General features: G+C 37.9%; 2 protein-coding genes across 6 annotated transcripts in view; one reads left to right on the top strand and one right to left on the bottom strand.

Moving 5' to 3' along the window:
• Positions 1 to 7,424, top strand: part of depdc7a (DEP domain containing 7, paralog a) — a 16,147-nt gene extending 8,723 nt beyond the window's left edge. For all 4 annotated transcript variants that reach the window (XM_077562835.1, XM_077562836.1, XM_077562834.1 and 1 more), the window contains exons 5-9: positions 113 to 333; positions 2,347 to 2,489; positions 2,723 to 2,848; positions 3,757 to 3,835; positions 3,923 to 7,424. In XM_077562835.1, coding sequence (XP_077418961.1) covers positions 113 to 333; positions 2,347 to 2,489; positions 2,723 to 2,848; positions 3,757 to 3,835; positions 3,923 to 4,146 — 793 coding nt within the window. In that variant the 3' untranslated portion in view covers positions 4,147 to 7,424. The remainder of the gene's footprint in view (positions 1 to 112; positions 334 to 2,346; positions 2,490 to 2,722; positions 2,849 to 3,756; positions 3,836 to 3,922) is intronic.
• Positions 6,623 to 20,038, bottom strand: cstf3 (cleavage stimulation factor, 3' pre-RNA, subunit 3). 2 transcript variants are annotated; one of them, XM_077562832.1, is made up of 20 exons: positions 19,818 to 20,038; positions 19,150 to 19,254; positions 18,919 to 19,014; positions 14,695 to 14,727; positions 13,472 to 13,569; positions 13,331 to 13,397; positions 13,226 to 13,260; positions 13,014 to 13,140; positions 12,860 to 12,937; positions 12,602 to 12,764; positions 12,380 to 12,489; positions 10,487 to 10,603; positions 10,193 to 10,411; positions 10,004 to 10,106; positions 9,662 to 9,752; positions 9,389 to 9,584; positions 8,201 to 8,351; positions 7,789 to 7,883; positions 7,649 to 7,709; positions 6,623 to 7,137 (listed from the first exon to the last, which is right to left on the bottom strand). In XM_077562832.1, exons 1-20 carry the CDS (start codon positions 19,842 to 19,844, stop codon positions 6,938 to 6,940), a joined length of 2,172 nt encoding a protein of 723 aa, XP_077418958.1. In that variant the 5' UTR covers positions 19,845 to 20,038; the 3' UTR covers positions 6,623 to 6,937. The 2 variants fall into 2 exon arrangements, with proteins under 2 accessions (XP_077418958.1, XP_077418959.1); XM_077562833.1 differs by having other exon boundaries at positions 9,683 to 9,752; positions 19,818 to 20,036.

Here is a 20,038-nt window from a genome sequence, read left to right as displayed (position 1 = left end):
ATGAAGCGACACAAGAGGGTCAACATGTGTGCTAGGGATATTGCATGAATTCCTCAAATCTCCTGCTTACAGCTGTGTTAATTTTAAATCCCGACTGCTTCCTCTCCCCCAGGGCAGATGAATGGATGTCTGGTGCCGTGGACTGTCTGGAGTTCCTCCCCGACGATCATGTGGAGGAGGTCAGTAAAGGCCTGGCGGGCTGCGGCAACGACCTTGTCGAGTGTAAGAGGCTGCTCTACCAAGTCCTGGCTAAGCATTACGCCCGAGCCGGGCAGCCGCCGCTCCTCAGCAACCACGTGTTCGACATCCACTCGGGCATCTCGGAGTTACTTGGTGAGAAGATTTCTTTTTAAAACAGCCAATACCTGTTTATAACTTTTTCCAGACTTACCCGCAGTGGGTGAAAAAAACAAAACAAAACGCAATATAGTGAGCCGAGACCAGTATTCCCCTCCCACACGCTTTAAACATACTCAAATGTAAACAAAAGCACATAAAAAAAAAAAATGTGCGTTAGCTTAATGCTAACAAAAACCGTTAGGCTAGCTTAATGCTACAGGCTACCCTTACCAAAAAGAAGTACATTTAAGTATGCTTGAAGTATACTCAAAATTAGGAGAGTATACTTCCAGTTTACTTTTCTTGTACTTTTTGGAAGTATACTCCACCAAGAAAATGTTACGTGTACTTGTAAGTATACTAAACTAAAAGTTTACATACTGTAGTATATACTTTAAAGTACTTCAGAGTACTACACTTTAAACATACTCAAATGTAAACAAAAGCACATAAAAAAAAAAAATGTGCGTTAGCTTAATGCTAACAAAAACCGTTAGGCTAGCTTAATGCTACAGGCTACCCTTACCAAAAAGAAGTACATTTAAGTATGCTTGAAGTATACTCAAAATTAGGAGAGTATACTTCCAGTTTACTTTTCTTGTACTTTTTGGAAGTATACTCCACCAAGAAAATGTTACGTGTACTTGTAAGTATACTAAACTAAAAGTTTACATACTGTAGTATATACTTTAAAGTACTTCAGAGTACTACACTTTAAACATACTCAAATGTAAACAAAAGCACATTAAAATAAATGTGCGTTAGCTTAATGCTAACAAAAAAACGTTAGGCTAGCTTAATGCTACAGGCTACCCTTACCAAAAAGAAGTACATTTAAGTACGCTTGAAGTATACTCAAAATTAGGAGAGTATACATCCAGTTTGCTTTTCTTGTACTTTTTGGAAGTATACTCCACCAAGTAAATGTTGTAAATGTTTTTTTTCTAGGTTTTCATACTCTTGTTAACAAAAGTGGAAAAAAATGTGAAACTAATAGTTCAAATTTATTTTTGACGTCTATAGCCGTCAATGGCAGAGAATGAGGTAATAATGGACCTTGAGGTGGGTTACAAGTGTACTTGTAAGTATACTAAACTAAAAGTTTACATACTGTAGTATATACTTTAAAGTACTTAAGAGGACTACACTTTAAACATACTCAAATGTAAACAAAAGCACATTAAAATAAATGTCCGTTAGCTTAATGCTAACAAAAAAACGTTAGGCTAGCTTAATGCTACAGGCTACCCTTACCAAAAAGAAGTACATTTAAGTACGCTTGAAGTATACTCAAAATTAGGAGAGTATACATCCAGTTAGCTTTTCTTGTACTTTTTGGAAGTATACTCCACCAACTAAATGTTAAGTGTACTTGTAAGTATACTAAAACATATACTAAAAGTTTACATAATGTAGTATATACTTAAGTAGAAGGCACTCGCTTAGTAAGGAACCAAAATTATATTATATTTATTTATAAATAATAAATATAGCTGTTACGGTCATTTTAAACCTTCAAACCACACATACTGAGCATAGTCACATACAGTACAACAAATGAGAATGGAAGATTTTTTTCATTGAAATGCTCAGTACAACATTGCTAACGGGCATGTAGGGGCTCTTCTCTGTCACTTCTATTCCACCATAAAGTACTTTTGCTACATGAAATTTAAATTAGCACAATGACAGATAATTACTTTCTTTCTGACCCATATGATTATTTGCCTATGAGTCATTCCACCACAGTGCAGCGCTAACAACTGGTAAGGAGGACTTAATGTCATTTTTTTTTTTTTGCCTTAAGTATCGCCGGTTGGTATCGGTAGCCTTCACGAGCACATGATACTTTGAAATAAGGCCGTTATCAGCCCGATAGCGCAACCTGGTATCGGTACTCGCTCATCCCAAGTAAAAATTGATCAAACTAATCACTTAGAATCCGTGATTGTGTACGCTTTCCTTTGCCTCGTGTCCTCACCGTTTGTGTGTGCGATGTGTCCTCAGTAAACGGTAAACTGGAGCAAGCTCTGGAGGCCCTGCAGCTCAGCCTGAAGCTTCAGGACTCCCGCTGCAGGGAGGAGTTGCGGCGGCTGCTCAGGTTCATGGCCATCGCCGCTAACGCGCAGGACATCAAACTCCACAGAGAGGTGTGTGCCTAGAGAGTTTTGGATGTTATCTATTTGAGAAGAAAAAAAATCCCATAAAGAATGCAGTAAGTGGTCACGTAACAACTTTAACTTGGATCTTAAGGCATTTCAATTCAACATACAGTAAAATAAATGAGGATAATGAGTCAAAATACATTAATAATGGTATCAAATATGAATCTTTTTGATTGATAAGGGTACGTTTGTCAAACATGTCTCTACTCCTCATTTAGATCGAGAACCGAATGGCAGTGAAGAGGTCGTTCTCCAGTGCCATCGTGTACAGCAGAAGACTCTCCAAAGGCAAAGTGGACCTGATGGTTCTGTTTATGATGGACAACCATTGCGATCTGTTCAAAGTGAGTGTTCTGTATTGGGGGTGTGCCAAAAAAAATCAATTCTCATTTAGTACGATTCAGAATAGATTTTATTTAAATTATTTTAGACTGTCTTCCCTTTGTTTGTGTGTACCTTTATTGGGAGCGCTGTTCATGTTGTACCCGATTTGGCCACTTAGGGGCAGTGTGGTTCCACGCGGTCTGATACACTGTTAAGTTTTAGCCACATTAGAGTGTAGAAGGAAAAAGTCAGGGTCAAGATATTCCAATAAAAGTTGTTTTTTAGCAGCGTGGAGCCGTTCTTTTGAGTGATAAAAGTGTCCAGAGTAGCGCGCTAATTAGCATTAGCGAGTCAGACTAGAGTAGATCATTACGATTCCTTGAACATCTTTAAAATTGAAGCAAAAATCGAAGCGAAAACCGCTCTTAATCGAAAATCGATTCTGAATCGACCAGCACACCCAAAAATCGGAATCGAATCGTGAGACATTCGAAGATTCCCACCCCTATTTTGTATGACGGCGTGCTTGATAACAATCGCGCTCTCAGCAAGAGCTCCGAGACCGCTGGGGACGACTGCACGCCGTTTACATGAGTTTCAACTCGGACACACATCAGGAACAGCTTAAAACTAATTGCATATCTCTTCTTAAGAAAAAAAAAAAAGCTTCCAAACAGGAAGGAGGTAATAAACAGTATTGTTATGTAAGAGAAGTGCAGCGGAAGGAAAGATAATAATGTGGCTTTTGTTTGTGCTTTTCATTGGTTTTGTTCCTCCATCTGATCTCAAGTAGAAGTAAAAAGTATGTCACAATAAAATTACTCTGGTAGGTAAAAAATAAATAACTGAAGTAAAGATAATGTAGTAAAAAATGCATCTGTTTATTGATTACAATCTAAGCCTAAAGTCACTATTTTACTGCCATCAGGTTCCTGTTTCACTACACAAGATGGTCAGCGACAGATTAAAAAATATTGTTAAAGGCAAGGATGCAGATATGATAACAGGTATGCAGATTTCACAATCTACTTGACTTCATTTAAACCAGAATATTTACTCTTATTGTTGCGTCACCTTCCCCTCTGTAAATTCAGGGTCGACATATTGCACGAGACAGAGCGCAAAGGCTTACTCGGAAAATGGAGAAAAACACACCAAAGAGGAATTGTGGTCGTTACTGCGGACAATTCACGAGAATCCCAACCTGCCCGGCAAGGAAAGGAGACGTCTGCTAGCACAATTCTACAAAGGCCACCCGGACATTTTTGTGCAGTATTTTGGCAATAAGTTATCAAGCATGAACATGTTGCTACAGTGATATTTATATTTGGTGTAATATAATGTACAGGGTGGTTGTGAATGTGAATATTTGTGGCCTTTGTGGAAATAGTGACTGTGAATGTGATTTTTAGGATTTACCGTAATTTCCAGACTAACGAGCCCACCTGAATATATTGTAAGCCACATCAGCTAAATTTCTAGAAAAATATTTTGTATATAGAGTGGGCTCCCCAGATGGCAATAAATTAGCCCGCATAAATTAGCCACATCCCAATTTAAGATGCACGTTTCAAAGCAGGTGAAAAAAAAGTAGCATCTTATAGTCTGGAAATTATGATAGTTGATATCCCAAAAGTGGTACAATTTGGTGTATAACCAAAACATTTGGGGAAAAATATCGATATGCCTCAAAAGTCAAACAAGTCAAGAAAGACCTCAGCTAAGTAAGCATTTATAAGGTTTTGCTTTTTCTTTGACTTCTTTTTTTGGATTGCCATCGTGAACGAGAGAACGGGAAATGAAAATGACTGTGATTTGTGAAAATCCATCTGTTCAGTACAGCATGAGCAATACAACCTTAAGTATATTTTATTTTTTTGTTACGGCGTGTTGAAGTGTATTTTATAATGTATAAGGTTAAGAGTTCAAATGTTACTGTGAAACTTAAATGTTAACTGAAGAGTTCAAAGTTTTGTTGTCGTTGGCCCCAGAACAAATTAATTTGCTTTACATTATTTCCTGTGAGAAACTTTGTTTTGAAACCTGAACAAACTGCAAGTCAGTCAGCATTCAAAAACAATTCCGGTTCCACTTTGTAGGTTTCCATTTATTATTAATATATTGGGACAGATGGCCATTACAGGTGGCAAAAACTGATTTAAAATAAAATTTGCCTCAAACCTTTTCATCTACCAACCAATCTGGCAGAACTAGTCCAATCTGAGGTGAAGGAATTAATCATTAGGTAGGCCCCAACCCCAATACTTTGCTATAAATTTTTAAGCAGGACTAAGACAAGTGTGGATGCGTGTGCTTTGTGAGAAAAGTGTTCCAAAAATGCAGAGGAAATGGCTGCTTTGTTAGTAGGTCTAGCACAAACTATGAAACATTTTTGATTTCATAAAAAAAAAATGTTTATCATAGTCAACAATAGTGTAGCCTCGAACCTGTAAAACTAAATAAAGTTTAGGTTGAGTGTGTATTTTCTATTCTTCCGTGAGTCAGTGGCTTGTTAAAATTACCATGGTCATTGTAGTTCTAGAGCATGGTTGGGCACACAACACAGCTGATATATGATCAGCTCATCAGCAAGCTCTGCATAAGCTTGGTAACCATCCTGTTGATTGGAATCAGCTGCGTTGCAGCAGGGAAACCTCCAAAACCTGCAGAGCGCCGAGTTTTCTAGAAACATAGAAACCACTGTTCTAGAAAGATGTCAAACACTGCCCCCTAGTGAGCATGGCGAGCATGAAACCTCTGAATGGTACAGTAGTTTGTATTGCCCAATAATGGGAGAGTCGAGAGTGGGAAATCAATTGTCTGATTAGCAATCATTTCAGTTTTTATCGAGTCTTCTGATGGCAATATGACTAACTCATTCGCTGCCCTTGACGGCCATAGACGTCAAAAATTCATTTGAACTATTTCTATTAGTTAAACATTTTTTTCCCACTTTTGTTGATAAGAGTGTGAAAACCTATAAAAACATTTATTGTACATTTAGAACAGATATAAAATTTGTGATTAATCGTGAGTTAACTAATGAATTCATGCAATTAATTACGATTACAAATTTTTATTACCTGACGCCCCTAATTTATAATAATCTTTTCTTCTTTTTTTTTTAAATAATAAAAAATAACTAGTGAAGTCATGCGATTAATTACAATTAAAAATTGTAATTGTCTGATGCCCCTAATTTTTAACAATCTTTTCTTCTTTTTAAAAAAATGAAAAGATTTTAAAAATAAATTAACAAAAGTGGGAAAATTTTTTAAACTAATAGAAATAGTTCAAATAAATTTTTGACGTCCATAGCCGTCAATGGCAGTGAATGAGTTAATTACAATTAAAAAATGTTATCGCCTGATGCCCCTAATTAAAAAAATAAAATAAAATAAAATATTAAAAATTAGGGGCATCAGACAATTACAATTAAAACTTTAATCACCTGATGCACCTAATTTTTAAAAAAATAATTTTGTCTTTTTTTTTTAAATCACGTCAGGTGAATAAATTTTTTCATTGTAATTAATCACATGACTTCAATAATTAACTCAAGATTAATCACAAATTTTATATCTGTTCTAAATGTACTATATATATATATTTATTTAGGTTTTCATATTATTATTAACAAAAGTGGAAAAAGTGGAAAATAGTTCAAATTGATTTTTGACGTCTATAGCCGTCAATGGCAGTGAATGAGCTAATTATTCACTATATTGTCAGCATATGCACAGTAATTGTTCAATGTAGTTGCAAGGCTAAACAAAGACGAAAAGACACAACTGTGGACTTAATGTACACTTTTATTGAAAGAGATCATCTCCTCCAGTTATCTAAAAATATTTGCCATCACTGGAACAACACAAGGCCAAAAAAACTGAGCTGTTTGCCACAACCGATGATGGTTGGATTAAAAACTTTGTACAATATCGGTCAGTCTTTCAACATAAAAACGCAAGGACACTCAGGCTTAGGTTGTGTGTGTTTGGCTGCTGTACAGAGGTCGACGTCAGTCAGCGCAACACTCCCCAAAAAACAAACGTACTACCTCCTTCGGCCGCTTGTTACATTCTTGTAAGGTTCACACCGCTGTGGCCGATCTATCGAATCCTCTTCTGCTGGCGAGCGCGGTAGATGTCGTGGACGGGCGGGGCCACCGCTCCTTTGTCGTCTTCCTCGTCCGAGTCGGCGTTGGGCCTCTTGAGTGACTTGGTGGCGGCGTGGTTCTCCACGGCGCCGTTGCCCTCGCCGCCGCCGTCTGGCAGTCTGCCCGTGATGAGCTCCACGGCAGCCTCCACAGCTTTGAGGTGGAAGGAAGAGGGAGATGAGTACACAGCAAGCTCCTGCATAGTCCTGGGTAATAACTCGCTAATATTTGATGTCATTTGACGGAATATTGGTGTGATTTTTGCTAGGTTTAATTATAATGTGTTTTTGCATCATCTTTGTTTGATATGTTCCTTTTTGTGTGCAGCTACTAACTGTGTGTAAAAGCAACAAAGTGAGTTTAATGACTTTGAACTACTGTGTTCATATGTGCGCAGTGTTGATACTTTGCTAACTATTAAATAAATCAATCAAAACAGAGTAAGAGTCTCCATTTTAAGTCCTTTGCCGCCATCTTGCGGCACCTATCGGGAATTACAACCCCTTTTAGGAGAGGTGTCGATTATTCAGGATTTTTCATTGTACACAAATTTTGAAATAGACAGAGTGATAGAGAGCTAGACAAAGAGAGAATGAGATTAAAATAATAATAATAATAATAATAAAAAGAAAATAGAGCCAGGCAGATGGTCGTCTTGACTTACTCTCAGGAAGTGTGCATCTCCTGAAAGTCTCAATGAGCTCATCCACTTGAACAAAAGGACCCTGCAAAGCACGTCCTCCCTTTTAGCGTACACAAACACAACAAAGCAGCAGATCACGATGGACGTGCAATATTACTGACGGTGAAACATGTGGGCGGGGGGAGCAGCTTCATTAAAATGACTGCCACCGGGGGGACTGGGAACACTCCGCCGGGTACGGGGTGAAGGCCTGGAGCTGCGGACATAAACAACATGCGGTCATGAACACAAGACATCTTAACTCATTCACTGCCATTGACGGCTGTAGACGTCAAAAAAATCATTTGAACTATTTCTATTAGTTTAACATTTTCCCACCACTTTTGTTAACAAGAGTGTGAAAACCTCAATTTTTGGGGATTTATCAAAAATGTTATATCTGTTCTAAATGTACAATAAAATATATATTTTTTTAGGTTTTCATACTCGTGTAAAACTGATAAAAATAGTTAAAATGAATTTTTGACGTCTACAGCCATCAATGGCAGTGAATGAGTTAAATGACAAACGTACCTGCTAGGTGGCGCGGCTGGAAGGGGATCATCTGATTGATGTCGGGTTTAGGGTACTCGGGTTTTCGGTCGACTTCGTCCTTTTGCGTGGGCGCAGAGGGCACCGCTACGGCCTCAGGAAGCAGAGCTGCCAGCTTGGCACGAGACACATCCTACAAACACAGTTCATTAACAGAGTAAGATGCAGGTGGTAAATCAAAGGCCCACGGGCCGGGTATGGCCGTCCAGGTCATTTTATGAGGCCCGCCCCAATTTTTCCATTGACTTTTGTTGTTATTTTATTGTGTATAATAAACAAACAGTGCCGCTCAGCTAAAGCTAGCAGACATCATGGCCATCTATATGATTTTGGCAGAACATCATACCAATTTTAAACGTTATCACACAAATGTGAGTATCAGTATAGCGCATATTAAAAAAAAGAAGAAGAAAAAAAGCAACCTGCGGTGGCATTTAACCCTGGAGAACCCACGGGGTCAAATTTGGCCCCTATAAATTCTGCTACACAAATAACAAAGACCTTTTTTTTTTTTTACAAATTTAACTTCAAAAGTCCAGAGTGCCACTTCTGACCCCTGCATGGGGCCATGTAGTGGATGAATATTGCACTTACATGAGCCAGAGTGGTGGTGACAAGATGGCTGCCAACATGCTGTTTTGTTGAGCTGGAAATCAATCCAAACAAAACCATCTTCTCAGCAAACGATCAGATGGTAAAATTGTGTTGTTTTTTTTGTTAATCTATTTCATATCATGTTGCAGAATGCCTAGGAGTATGTTTTATATATATATTTTGATAAATTAACAACTCTGAGCTAGTTAAAAAAACAAGGGTTAAAATTGAAAAAACATATATTTTGGTGTTCAGTGAACTTATAGCAGTCATTTAATGTATAATTCATAATTTTCCAAAGAAGAAAAGGGTTCTTGGGTTCTCCAGGGTTAAACAGCTTCTGCCAAACTTTTCAGATGACGATAAAGCAATAACAGATGCCATTAGTGGTTTTATAGCATAATAATTCACACTACTCAAACTGTTGCACTTGTCTGCATCCTTCATTTTATATATAAAAAAAGACAATCTATTGATGTAATTCATTTGAAAAGACATTAAATCAGCTCCTTTTTACACAAAAAGACAAGCCGTTTGCTTCCTCACTGTACCCAATGCGATGGTCAAAGCACACACCTTGTATCCCAGAGCTTTGAGTTCACTAGTGGAGCAAGGATACAAGTCCATGAACTTGTATCTATCCACCAGCAAGGCTGTCTCTTTGCCCTCGTACTCCTCCTTGAAGGCGGTGAAACGGCGCCGTTCCACCTTCAGAATACTGGCCAGGTCGCCGATGTTGCTCTCGAAGGCCAGAAAACGAGCCCAGATCTCCCTGAGAGGGCAGCGAGACCAAATACAAGTCGATCAAAATGAGGCCGGTGAGAATAATTGGTCAGTGAGTCAATTTACTGAAGATTGCTTGGAATGTACCCCGACTTCTCCGGTGAGAGGTTTCCTGAGGTGAGGACTCGTTCAAACAGCACTCTGGTGTTGTTATCCTCTGTAGGGAAGTAGAAATATAAAAATCTATTCTATGACTATGGGGAGTGGCAAATTTATTTATAGGGAGCAAAAACACTTTAATTGCAAATTAAATTAATTATCCCAAAATTAACTAAAATGGAAAAAAAATCGAATTAACAAAATAATTAAAATTAAATTAATTAATAATATAATACAATTTATTAAATATAAATTCTTACTTACAAATACAACATTTTAATTGATACATTTGGGCATGACAGAACCTACCATTAAGGTGCGAGAGGTAATCGATGTATGCGAGTATGTACTCTGGAATGTCGCCATATTTCTTCAAACCCAGCTCAAAAATCTTAAAGGCCACAGATTTATCCTGTTGGGCATAAAAGACAAAACATTAGGCTGATTCTTGAAGCGTTTGTGTGTCACCTTCTTGCTACCATGACGGACGCGCATCACCTTGCTGCAGTAGTACTCCATCAGAGCAGCGGTGACGTACACGTGATGGCGCGTGCGCAGATCCTCCCGGGCCTTTTTGAAGATGGTGCGGCCCGATTTGATGCCCTCCGCCCTCCTGGCGAACTTCATGTACTGTATGTAGACCAACGTGGGGTCGATGTCTTCAATGGCCAGCAGTTTATTGTAGATGTTGTGCACTTTCTCGTGCTTCATGCGGCTCTGTAGATAGCGTCAAAGAAAATATGAAGGATCGCCTCCTGTATGTCTCAAGAGTGTTTTAAAGAGGAGACCCACTTCTTCATAGTCGGCAAATGAGAAGTAAAGAAGCATATTCTTCTTCAGTAGTGTCCCAATGGCACGCTCATAGATGTTGGCGGCCTCGTCACTGAATAGCTTGGAGTTGTTCATGTCCTGAGAGAAACAAAAAGGAGCCATTAGTGGTCTGGGTGATTGTGAATAATAAAAAATATTTGTTTAGATGCACCTTCATACTTGAATGTGAGCCGACCAGGTTTATAAGAGTTTGGAGTTTTTAATTCCATTTTAACTTGTGTTTTTCAAATTCAGTTCAGTTTTTACAGCAGGTTTACTTTTTTTGAAAATGCATTTTAGCTTAGTTTTTACTACTGATAGTTTTATTCTAAGTTTTTGTTTAGTTTTTTTTTTAAATGATATACCGGTGTGTATGAAGTTTTTGTTGAGTGCAAGAATAAATAAATAAATAATTTGATTTGTGAGTGTGGTTGTTTGTCTCTGTGTGCCCTGCGATTGGCTGGCAACCAGTTCAGGGTGTTCCCCGCCTACTGCCCGAAGCCAGCTGGGATAGGCTCCAGCACCCCCCGCGACCCTTGTGAGGAAAAGCGGCCAAGAAAATGGATGGATGGATGGATGGATTTAGATATACCTTCACTATGTATTTGTATTTAATGTGATGCAACCAGGGTTAAAATAATTTGGGATTTTTCATTATTTTAATTATTTCATTTTGACTTTTAAAATCAGTTACTGTAGTTTCATTTATTTGTTTTTTTTTTTATTTTGTGGAAAATGGGTATTCATTTAATTTGTATTAATGTTAGTTTTTTTAAATAAATATATACAGTACAGTCTGAAAGTTTGGACACACTTTCTTATTCAATGCATTCGCTTTATTCTCATAACTGGTTACTTTGTAGATTCTCACTGAAAGCGTCAAAACTATGTACGAACTGATGTGGCGTTATGAACTTAACAAAAGAAAGGTGAAATAACTGAATTTTTATTTTATTTTATAGATTCTTAAAAATAGCCATCCTTCGCTGGTTACTTTTTTTGCATACTCTTGACATTCTTATCTCTGGGAATTCCTTAAAAGACTGTTGGAAACCCCTTTCAGGTGACTACCTTTTGAAGCTCATCGAGAAATGCCAAGAATGTGCAAAAAAAGTAATCGGAGAAAAAGGTGGCAATTTATTTATGTTTTTATTGTATTATTTTCATTTTTTTTTGTTAAGTACATAACTCCAAATGTGTTTGTTAGTTGTCATAGTTTTGATGCCATCAGTGAGAATCTACAATGTACAGTCATGAAAATAAAACAAATGTATTGAATGAGAAGGTGTGTCAAGTTGAAAAAAAAAAGGTCACTATGTATTGCGTAATAAAGTAAACTACAATTCTCAAACAAGTGTTTGACATTCCTTCTTTTCTTTCTGTGTGGACATACAGCAATACCAAATTTAAATTTAATTTTAAAATGAACTGAAAGCTCAAGTACGATATTGACAAAGGCAAAAATGAAGGAAATTAGTTTTATAAGCATAAAATAGTTTCAGCTTTCTATTTTTTTTTTTTAAATGATTTTCATTTTTATTAACAAATATGTGGCTCCAACTTTTTTTTTTTTTTTTTTAGTTATTACATTACATTATGTTAAATATAATACCCTTGTATTCAAAACTGGAACTCTATCAAAGATCCTGACTTGACAAAAAAGAACTAGTAAAACATGGTCAAAGCTATCCGGAATATATACTAATATACATGCCGAACTGTACACAATTAACAGCGTTGTTACGCAACCTAGATTTGATTGACAGTGTCAGAGTTATTCATTTAAAATGATCTTTGTCAAGGTATCTTGTCAATCACATCACAAAGTACCGAATGTTTTGACAACCCTGTTAGAAATATAACAACGTCTCGTACCCCTTTCTCTGCCAACAACTTGCTGGACTGTTCCAGGTACTGAGCTGACTCGTACCACACGTCAGGATGATGGCCCAGCACCAGCAGACACTGCTCATAGGCAAACATCACTGTAACAAGTAAAAAAAAAAAAAGTCACAAAGCTCAATTTCCTGCGGTGCTGCAAGTTAAATAGCGCCGTCACACACACACGCGACGACATGTCATGGCCAATGAAATCACCTCTCTTTGTGATGAGCGTCTGATCTTCTGTGCGCAGCGGGTTGCTTTTTTCCCACTGGATGTACTTCTTCCACATATCCACCTGCTGGGCCTCCTGGGGGGAGTTTTGTGGCGGCACCGAGGGTGCGTTCCTGTCCAGCCCTTTCATCACCGTCTCGTACTCCTGCACACGACAGACACCCCGCTGATTCTTGCAAGACCATCTTGACATTGAAACAACCGCGGGTTGTTAATTAGTATTTTTCACGGGTGCCTTACCTTCGCAACTCTCCTGGCGTTCATGTAGTCTCTGCTTCGATCCTCAATCATTTTCTTGGCCAAGTGAATATTGATTCCCTGATGTGTAAAATAACCGAGCGTCAGCATTAATAGTGAAAACATATTGAGGCTTTACATAGACTGATGACCTCACCTCCTCATATTTGCTATAATCTCTCCAGAGTTGCTCGATGTTAATCATGGGATTCACGCAGCCCCTCTGGTAGACCCTCCGCACTGCTGTGATGCGCTGGTTCTCTGCGTATGAGCCCACAGCCTCACTGGTGGTACACAAAATATCATCAACATTAGTGTTAACTTATACGGTACGTACACTGATAACTGAAAGGGAAAAACATCACTCACACTCCCTTCAGGAAGTTAATGTAGTCTACCCAAATCTGTGAAAAATGACAAGGGAATTAGGGAACAGTAAAAAGTGTATTTTCATATGAAATATATTTACTGTACCTGGTACGACATAATTTCCATGCCAATTTTATCCAGGGCAAAGTCGTATGCCTGGGCCATCTTCTCCCTGAGGGCAGCAAAATGTGTCTTCACTTCATTGAATATTGATCAGCAAGATTTACAGGAGTCACGCGAGCTTACTTGTAGCTGGGCAGCTTTCCTTTGGTCTCTCGCACGTACGCGAGGTAACATTTCCACAGGTCGATGTGCAACACTTTCATCAGGCATCTCTGAAACAACTGCAGTGAAGAGATTGACAGTTACATCCAAAGGCAATTTAGAACAGTGTTTCTTAACCTATCAAACCCCAGGGGAGGTCAAGACACACACCCGATATGTATGATTTACGATGATACGCCTCGCGTGGCCAATCTGTGCGGCAGGTAATTTGGTGCGCTCCGTAGTCGACTTGTGGCTTTTGTGATGGTACGTCGTGTAATTTCTTTATTATAATAATCACGTCAATATGTTGAGCAAAAAAAAAAGAGAAAAGCGATCGGAAGAATATGTGCAATATTGATTCACATGTAATGGAACGTACGGTGTTCCACAGGGTTCAATTCTGGGGCCTCTGCTGTTTCCATTGTATCTGCTCATCCCTGGGTTCCATCTTAAGAAAACATTAACATTTCAGTGATGGGAGTCAGGGTCCTAACTGTACGATTTGCAATTCTAGACTAGCACAACTAGTACCTAGAAAAACTAAGGGAACACTTCCTTAAGCTGCATGGAGATTGGGAATACAAGATTCGATGAAATAGCTACTGTCCCTGTTTGTTTTGTTCACCAGTAACACCTATACCTTGTATTGAAGGGGAATTTTAATTTTTTATTTTTTAATAAAGAAGGATTCTGTGAATGCACATGGTAGGGTTCAGTACCTCCAACAAGGTTAAGAACCACTGATTTAGACGTATAGGTGGCTAATACTGAGCTCTCCTGAAAAAAAAAATAAAATAAAAAAAAAATAGACGTATAGGTGGCATGAATATATTTAAGTTTTAAAACTCAATTTATAGAACATGGTAGATGCTCTGAGCAAATTCTTGGGGGGGAAAAAGCACCAAAAAAAATCTAACAAATCATTTTGAATTTGACTCTGGGCTCAACAAACAAAAATAAAATAACAGGCTAGTATGTGGGGAAATCAAAACTGAGTGTGAACTCGCAAGGTAGAGGGTGTTGTTTCCTGAAATGAGTACATCAAAATAACATTTCTTTCATGTTCCCTTTTATTATCAAAGCGCACGACACCAGAATATGATAAGAACGTGAAATAAATTTCCCCACATGGGAAATCAAAAACAAAACATCAAAAGTGCTACAGTAGACTACATTAAACATTCATGAGGACATTTACTCACCTTTTCTACCTTGTCATAGTTTTTTGCCTTGACCTGCAAATAAGACAAATGTAAATGCAATATTATTTCAATAGTAATTTGAAATATTGTACGGCTTCCAGGAAACATGCGTTCATGCAAAATTGAGCACACACAACTCAGATCAACAAAGTGAAATTCACACAAGAATGACAAGTAATTACTTGTATAAAGGGGTTTATTATTGTCGTAATGTGGGGTAGATTGTGCCTCAAAACATGAAAAATGCCAGTAAGAGTGCAACGTAAATGTAATTTGAAAGGAAGGAGATAAAAAGAAAAACTGCCTCTGAGGTGTAAGCTCTCTTGGAAGAGATTTCTTGAGCGACCAGTGTGAACATCCTTTGGGGTAGACGGTTGTTTTTGTCCCAACAACTCTCAAGATCAAAAAGATGCCACCATTCCAGAGATGTGCTAAGCGTGAACGTACTACAAAAATGCAACTTGAAATAAGATAAAGTCTACTGTTGGAGATTTCCTGGTTTTGGCGTGAGAAAGACAAGGCAGTCAGTGGAATTGAGACTTTTTATTTTATAAAGCCAAACCAAGCTAATCTTATATAACAGCTATGTGATAATCTAAAGTCATGTAAATAAGACAACCCTTTTACCATTGTATTTTTTTTCTCATGTGAAAAAACATACTGAAACAGATTCACTAACAATCTTTGTTTTGTTGAGGCAATATTTCTTACTTCTGCCCTCTAAAGATGTCATCAATTTCTGTGAGCCCATTTTAAGTAAATCCATTAAACTTGATTGGTAAATATATTAAACGGGGGGAAAAAATAGCACATACACACACAAACAGTTTAAAGTGTGAGTTTTATTTAATTTATGCCTAAATCTTGTGACTGGGGTGGGCATAAGTGATGAACCAATTAGTTGAGTGCACTAACATCAATCAGTTATTGGTCTGAATGAAAACATGTCAGGTTTGGACAGTTGAATTACATCTTATAGAGACAACACCACAGATTCACCACTGACATGACATTAGGATCATTTTCAAGAAAATATATGTTTTCATGCTAGAGAAATATATATTTTTTCCAACAACACAGCTGAGCCGATGTTGCTGTGCCTCTTTTCACCACATTAGTGAGACACGTATTTGTATTTATTTTAATTTATAACTAAAGCTGGAAATGGGTAGAAAGTCCTAAATATTAGTGCGGTGAAATTCCTAACCGACACATCAAACTTCATTTGCGCTGTCTATCTATCTATCTACACGCACACAATTTATACACACATGTATGAAGTCTACACATCCCTGCTCAAACATAATATTTTTGTGATGTATTTAACCAAAACAAAAAAATACAAAGATAAATAATTTCAATTTTTTTCCAAAATTTATGTGACCAATAACCTGCACATCTGAATTATAAAGTGGTTGCAGTTTTCTTGAAAGAGCAAATTAATATTAACCTGAATTATGGTTGTACAACTAGGAAAATCCTCTTAAAAGTGGGATGTGACTGTGCTAATAACAACAAACTATTCAAAGTGCCTCTGATTTTCCCTAAATGAATTTCAGTTGTACTAGTGTTTCCTTTTTATTGTGTTTTAACAAAACTTCAGATATTTGGACACGTTAATATTTCTCTCCACATTGACTAAGGCCCCACTAGTTATGGTGCTCTTGTGACAAGCAGCTGCGTTTGCACCAAACATAGCATAGAAAAATGACACCCCAAAAATTTAAGCTCGGTTTTATCAGACTGTAACACACTTCCACATGGGTTTTGGGCAAATTTGTTATGGTCCAATGAAACCAAGGATACATTTATTTAGTCAGGATTCCAAAAGGTATGTCTGACACAAACAACACTGCTCATCACCAAAACCTAGAGTTGGCAGTGGCAGCATCATGTTTCCGGTCCCTTTTTCTTCAGCTGAAACTGAAGCATAAGTCAAGGCAGAGAGCATTTTGAAGAGTAAAAAATAAATAAATATTTTTTTTTAAGGAAGGGGGTGGAGCCTACTAGAGCAACTGAAATTTATTCATTACTTACTTACTGCCATTTAAAATGAGGTTGAATGCCATTTATTAATTCGGAACAATCCTGTTTTGGGAATCGTATCTCTTTTTTTTAATAACACACACACAAATGGCATTTTGAACAGGGTGTGACGATTTGTTATTATAATACTATTGCATTACTTAATAGTTAGTGAATATACACACACACACACACACATTATGGCCACATGCACAATGTACAAGACCAACATCAAATTCTCGTTTGACACATTTGCAATTGGTGTAGCAGTCATATACCTCAATAAACACCGGGAAACTATTTGTGTCTAAATTTCCATCAAATTCTATCACCTATGTCAGACTGTGTGCATGCACTGGTACAGATCCGAAGTACAATCCAGACCCAGCGACCCTTTAAAGTAATAGCCTTAAAGGGGTCAGTTGGGCTTTGCTGGCAGTAACATGCATGCATCCAGAGCATAGAGAAGATTAGCCCACTTCAGATGTGCAGCTCTGTGTTGACGTTCACTTCCTTGCTGACCATGAAAAGGGGAGGGGGCCTAGTTTTGACATTCAACTCTTAATATACACCAGAGGTCGGCAAATGACTAAACAGTTTTGTTCAGCCTGGTGCTCTCTAAAGGCAATTCAAACTGTGAAGGGCCAACTGCAAGTTCCGCTGAGAAGAAAACACGACACCATGCCCAAAATAGTGTCATTAACAGCTGTAGTCCTGTCTTAGTACAATCATGACAAACACAAACCAACCGGCAATTCACAAATAGACTGGCAATCCCAGACCAAAACACTAAACAAGTGATCCACCTATGTTCAAATACCGGCCGTAGCATAAAACAATTGTTGCAGGAAGAAAACCTTTAAGTGAAACTGCTTCTGCTGTAAATGTACTCAACTTTGTTTATACGGCTAATTGGCTTCAATATTCTCCACACTAAAGCAAGCTGCCAAAAATATGACCTTCTTTGAAACCATGTTTTGATCTACATTCTGCTTACATAAACAGGTAGAATACTTTAAAGGGGAAGTCTAGTCAAAAAATGTCTAAAATATGCTCGATGCGCCCCCCAATAGTCTAAACACGGCATTCTGATTAATATTGTGTTTGTGGACAATGTATTATTAAGCAGAAAGACCCACCCATTTGTATCCATCTCAAGGGGCTACTATTCTGCCTTGTACTGCCACCACTTACTGTTGACAGAAAATGACATCACAATTTTCCAACACAATAATAATCAAAATGTAGTGGTAGTCCAGTGAAAGTGCATATAACATATAAAGAAATTGTTTTACTTGACTTCCCATTTTAGGATGAGGGTGAATAATCTATGGCCCTTAAGCCATTTTTTACCCACGACATCTTTCAATCCATCCCGGTTGCAATTCTAAAAACAAAGCTTAACAAAATTGTTAAATGGCCAACAATAAGCAAGAAAATTCCCTTCAGTGGGTTCTTTTCCTGCTACCTGCTTCATGCGGTCCACTGGATCTTGCTGCAATGATGGCGTAATTTTCCCAAGATAGTTAATTATTTTTCTTTTACTTGTTTGGATGTGTTATCCACAAAAATTTGATGTTCCAGAGCAGATAGAAGCCGAAGACGACTTAAAACAGACTAAATGCTTATCACAGGTGAGATTTTTTTTAATAAATAAAAATCACAAAATGTTTTCTGTGGCAGCCTGCATCATTAAAAAATAGTAGCAAAAACAATGAGACTGGTCTTTGTTCCATTCATTCAGTGGGAAGGTGGTGGGGAATATCTCAAAGGCAGAGTATTTGTTCATCATATTCCAAAAGAAATGACACAGGAGGCAATAAATTGACACGACAAGTGAATAAAAGGCTAATGCACTCCAAATACCATTTAAATTGTTTTAATACTGTTGCAAACCAAACATGCAACAAATTCATTTTTACCCCACTTAAAAAGATATGATGAGGAAAATACTAATGGTTTTTCCTAGGAAAAAAAAATAAACTACAATTTTAACGTTTAAAGGCACAATACTTAATAATAATTGTTAAATATTGGTGGATCGTATATTCTATGCTTGAACCAACAACTTTCAGCAAGTGGCTCAAATCAAGAATTGTGACTTTAAACCCCATCGACGTAGGAGACAAGTGTGAAAAACACATTGTTGATCATGTAAGGAAAATAGCATGCATACGAGAAAGAAAAAAAAGTATTAACCTCAGCTTCGATGAATAGTTTCCAGAATCGGCCAGAACTTGGAAACTGCGTGACAAGTCGTTCATATGTCTTCCTTGCTTTATCAATAGGTTGGTTCTAAAGTGGGAGAATGCATTTACAGCCACACAAATGTGGGGAAAATATAGGGCGTTCACAAATAATTAACCCCACCCCCCCACTCCATTAGTATTTTAACCCCTATACAGTAATGCAACTCTTGAGTCACTAAACCTGTGCTTCTCGAATCAGAATGCTCCAAGCGTCAAGGTCATATGGGTTTTCTTCCAACTTCTTCTCTGCCTTCTTCACCTTCTCCGGGACATACTCTGCCGCTGTCTGCAGTGGAAGGACCAAATGCATCAAAGTGAATCATTATGCTGCAGAATGGAGAAGAAACCAAATATACACAATGCACAATGCAGACAGTGGTGGTGGATACGAATCGGTGTCTGTTTGCACCGAAGTTAAAGCTTGGTGGGCACGTTTGTACTAAATTAAACACCACCCATTCATTCAACCTTTCATATTTTATTAAAACAATCTATTTTCTTGTTAAGATTTCACATCTAACAGTCATTCCTTGTCGCATACCAGTGCGCTTACATTTAACAAAGTGCTTCCGTGTAAATATTTCAGGGGGGGAAAAAAAGGTTGGAGCAAGGCAGCCCAACGACGCCATAGCAACAATGCTACCACGAGCTACACAATACAAAATACGGCGGGCTTTACACGAATATAATAATATCTAAACGAAATTATTGACATATTGCCACATTCTAACATAACCACGATACATTTAATACACTTTAAAATCGCCAATTGTCACAGCCAGGAAAAATACCACGCGCTATTAGCAGTAGCATCTCAGGACGGGCCTATGCGACATAAGCTAACTTTACCTGGTCGGCTGCTGCATCTGTAGACATGGCTGGAAAAGTAATATGGGGTTAGAGAAGTACTACAGTATAAGGAACGATTAAATGGCAGCGTGGTGGCAAATTTTAAAACAGCCCCGTAACACGCATTATCTTTAAACCGAGCAATCACGTTGCCCTCAAAGGACTCGCTGCTCAGTAACTAGCCGATTTATTTTTTTTCAAAATGGCGAGAGATTTGACTT

This window comes from Vanacampus margaritifer, chromosome 4 (assembly GCF_051991255.1).
Source record: "Vanacampus margaritifer isolate UIUO_Vmar chromosome 4, RoL_Vmar_1.0, whole genome shotgun sequence".
In the NCBI taxonomy this organism is placed as follows: domain Eukaryota; kingdom Metazoa; phylum Chordata; class Actinopteri; order Syngnathiformes; family Syngnathidae; genus Vanacampus; species Vanacampus margaritifer.
This window is presented reverse-complemented; position numbering and strand designations above follow the sequence as displayed.

Coding starts and splice junctions, on each gene's coding strand:
- cstf3 (XM_077562832.1), bottom strand. CDS start 19,844: ATGTCTACAGATGCAGCAGCCGACCAG. Junction 13,570..14,694: donor ACTATGACAAGGTAGAAAAG/GTGAGTAAATGT, acceptor TCTTCACTGCAG/TTGTTTCAGAGATGCCTGAT. Junction 10,412..10,486: donor CATTTGCCGACTATGAAGAA/GTGGGTCTCCTC, acceptor CGCTATCTACAG/AGCCGCATGAAGCACGAGAA.